Source organism: Euprymna scolopes, chromosome 18, assembly GCF_053919585.1.
Source record: "Euprymna scolopes isolate OS-2025 chromosome 18, ASM5391958v1, whole genome shotgun sequence".
NCBI lineage: Eukaryota > Metazoa > Mollusca > Cephalopoda > Sepiida > Sepiolidae > Euprymna > Euprymna scolopes.
The window spans coordinates 61,595,919-61,599,581 of record NC_136499.1 but is presented as its reverse complement, the minus strand read 5'-3'; the positions used below and the strand labels follow the sequence as shown (position 1 = coordinate 61,599,581).

Sequence of the window (3,663 nt, the reverse complement as noted above, 5' to 3'; positions counted from 1 at the left end):
GTAATTACATTGAGTTTCTTTAATAAGGATTAGTATGCGTAAAAAAGAAATATACGTGAATAAAAATATTTCCCTATAAATATAATTATATATATTTATATATAAGAAAAAACAGAACAATTCAAAATTTAAATATATATATATATGTATATATATATATATATTTATATATATATATATATATATATATATATATATATATATATCAAACAATAAGTAAACGTCTCAAATCGAAAATCAGCCGAATCAAGACACGCGACATTGTACATGTGAAGATAGATTTTTTAAATGCAATAAATCACAGTACAGTAGAACCCCTGGATACGTCATTTAAAATGAGTACAAAATAAAGTACAGTATATAATACACATGCATATAATAACATGATGAATAAGGGGCCGAAAAAACACTGTATTCGATATCGTAACCTGAAAAAAACCGTATCCTATGGCCACTGCTCTCCGGGGTTCTACTGTAAATTAGACTTCTGTAATAGTGTACTGCAGTTTTATGTTTTCTCTAACCAAAAGGATTTAATTGTAAATCGATAAAGAATAACTATATATATATATATATATATATATATATATATATATATATATATATATATATATATATATATTAAGGGAGGGTCAAATGTATGTGTGTGCTTATGTGTAAGTGTATTACATATATGTGTATGTGCATGTACATTACGTATATAAGTTTTGTATACATATATGTATAATATATATATATATATATATAATATATAAATAAATGTATATACACACATATATATGTGCGTGTGTGTGTGTGTGGAATATTTAATCTAATTATATGAAGATATTTACGATGATTTGGTGATATATATATATTATATATATATATATATATATATATATATATATTATATACATTTCAATTCGTTAGCGTATAGATTTGAAACTTGATATATAAGGACATTTCGACCTGTTGAACCAATTCGATTTGTTTTTATTCGGTAAAATAAGCTGCTGAGAGACCAAAATCGAAAAGTTCTAAATTGCCAGGCTTAATCTATTAAACATGGATCTTTTACACATGCGAACATATACATTTAAGAACGTTATTTAACCTTCTGACAGGCATATGCACTTAGCACAGATTTTTACGAATAACGCTGGAGAGCTATATGTTCAGGTTCGACTCTAGCTGATGGTAGGCGATTTATCTCTCTTTTAAACTTTTCAATCACTACTATATATTAGGTACAATATAATAATCAGTAGAGAATTTAATAAGAAATACGAAATCCGTAATACTTAAAACATTATATTTAAGATATATGTGTGTGGGGGTGCGTGTGCGTGTGTGTGCGTGCGTGCGTGTAAGTGTCTGAATACGGCCTGAGATAGATATATTGTAATAATTACCCACCTTTATCAGAAGTGCTGAAATCCTTCTCGGGTCCTGTTGTTTCCAAGTGTAAAATATCCGAATCGAACGTAAAAGTCTTCACTTTGAAATGTCTTCGACTGAGTTCGACAAAGATCTTAATGCCAAACTCCACCCAATATTTTCCCTTGCCGGACACAACTACAACATGCTGCCATTGCATATGGTCAAGCAACGCAGCCAACGCTGTGCCCATCTCCGACATCGTGGCCGCAAGGGTGAACACCGGTTCGCTTTGAGCATCGTGCATGGCGGCCATTCCCGATGCACTGATGTACGATTTCTGCCACAGGATGGAAGCCATTGCCGATATATCGTGGTAATAATCCTCGTTATTTGATTGAACATTTTCCGAACCTTCATCGTCCCACGTGTACGCTAATTTATCTCCATCGGAAATTACCTTTGGAAAGGTCGCCGGAGGTGAACTGTCCATGTCATAGATTGAACTCTGCGCGCTTCGTAAGGTTTGGTGCTGCAAATCAATATGAAGGTCGCGTTTGTTGTGACCCTGCTTTTCCGAAGAAGTGACTCTTCCTGCCGGCGTAAAAATTACGATGCACGTGTTTGTATCTTGAAACAGATCGTAGAGATCAGAGTTACGGTATCTGTTGCCAATTTTGTGAGCCTCTCTACGTTGTTCCAACCTGCGATTTCCTGCCTTGCTGTTTGTCTGACTTTCCTGATCGGTTCCTCCTGGAACAGTGAAGGGACCAGCAGCCGTTGATCGACAAATAGGGTACCAGCTGAGGTTAAGAATTGGGCCTCCCCCACTGTCTCCGGACGCCGACCTCTCAGAATTGGTAAAAGTATTTGCTGTAGAATTTGTTACCGTACCATCAAAACTTGATCCTGTTAAGAAAATATCCTCCGTTGCCCGGGCGACGTTACGCGTCCATCGTTGCAGTTGCTCTAAATGCACCTGTTTACAGAAAATAGGATCGGGTAACAGAAGGGCCAAGCTAACAATGACTGGGTGTGCCGTCAACAACTGGGTATATGGAAAGGTAGATGCGTATCCAGACGAATTCCCCTGCCGAATATCAACGGGCGAGGCGGATGTAGAAGTGGACGGTGTTGGAGTATTAGATGGCTGTGAATTTTTCGATTGCCGTCCGATATGGACGGGCACTGACCATGGTGTTGTTGACAGTGTCGTTTTCGACGGCTTTGCTTTGGGTATACGCGCTGAATAGGCCCCCGTGTAAAAGATAATGCCGAAAAATACCGCCATGGAGACCATCCGGTTAATTTGCAACGGGTAAGCTGACCGCATAGAAACTCGTCGTACCTTAATTTGGGTCGTACGGGTAGTCCATGGATGGGTTGGCGATAACAACATTTCATTCTGTTTGGGGCGTTTCCTTCAACGACGGGGGCTTTTTTTTCTTTTTCCTCATTTAGTCCGGTCAAAATGCTAACGCGTCGTGTGAGCCATTTTCCCTGGCTGTCCGCATCTTCCTCAAATACCGCCTTTCTTTTTTCTTTTTTTTTATTCAATAATTCTAAGTTATTGTAGTTTCCCTATTCCCGGGGTATTGCTCTGAGTTGGAAGCGTGTATGCGTACCTGAGGAATATACCCCCAAACTGAATTTATTTCAGATTTTATCCGTCGCTTCTGCTTGTTTACGGCTCGTTGTTTCCTCTGCAGCAGTCCCTGTTTTCAGTAATAACAACGGTAGGTGTTTTATAAAAAAGGCGTTCTCTTCGCTGCCTGTAAAGATGACTGTCCATCCAGTTGACAGGCTGAGAGGCGAGCAACTGGAGAGCTATGAGTAACTGTGCCAGTGAATATTATTGCAGCGTTGGCTGTATACACAATAACAGACAGCGAGAAGCGTCCAGTGCGATGCACTTTGTAGCAGCGACACTGGCAAGAGAGCTCCTCCCTGTGCTTGACTTATAATACGGAGAATTACTATAGAAGACGGAAAGTAAGAGGGGAGAGAGACGAAATACAGCCACACATTGAGAAAGAGAGAGAGAGAGAGAGAGAGAGAGAGAGAGAGTAAGGAAGAACCCGAGCCAGATAGAGAAATAGATAAATAGAAAGATGTATATATATATATATATATATATATATATATATATATATATATAAAGAGAGAGAGAAAGTGTGTGAGAGAGAGAGAGACTGCAGACTCTGGCGAGGAAAAATGTATTTTTGTTGAAATATTTATTAAAAATTACAAATCTACAGAAGGGGCTACAGTCGGAAGAAATTGACTGATATAAATAAAAAGAAA

The 3,663-nt window shown here is 37.9% G+C and overlaps 1 protein-coding gene across 1 annotated transcript in view; it reads right to left on the bottom strand.

Annotated features, from left to right (window-relative positions):
* Window positions 1-3,344, bottom strand: part of LOC145297634 (uncharacterized) — a 546,925-nt gene extending 543,581 nt beyond the window's left edge. The window contains exon 1 of the mRNA XM_080143739.1: window positions 1,399-3,344. Within this exon, the coding sequence (XP_079999865.1) occupies window positions 1,399-2,758 (1,360 nt within the window). The 5' untranslated portion in view covers window positions 2,759-3,344. The remainder of the gene's footprint in view (window positions 1-1,398) is intronic.
* Between the last annotated feature and the right edge of the window lie 319 nt (window positions 3,345-3,663).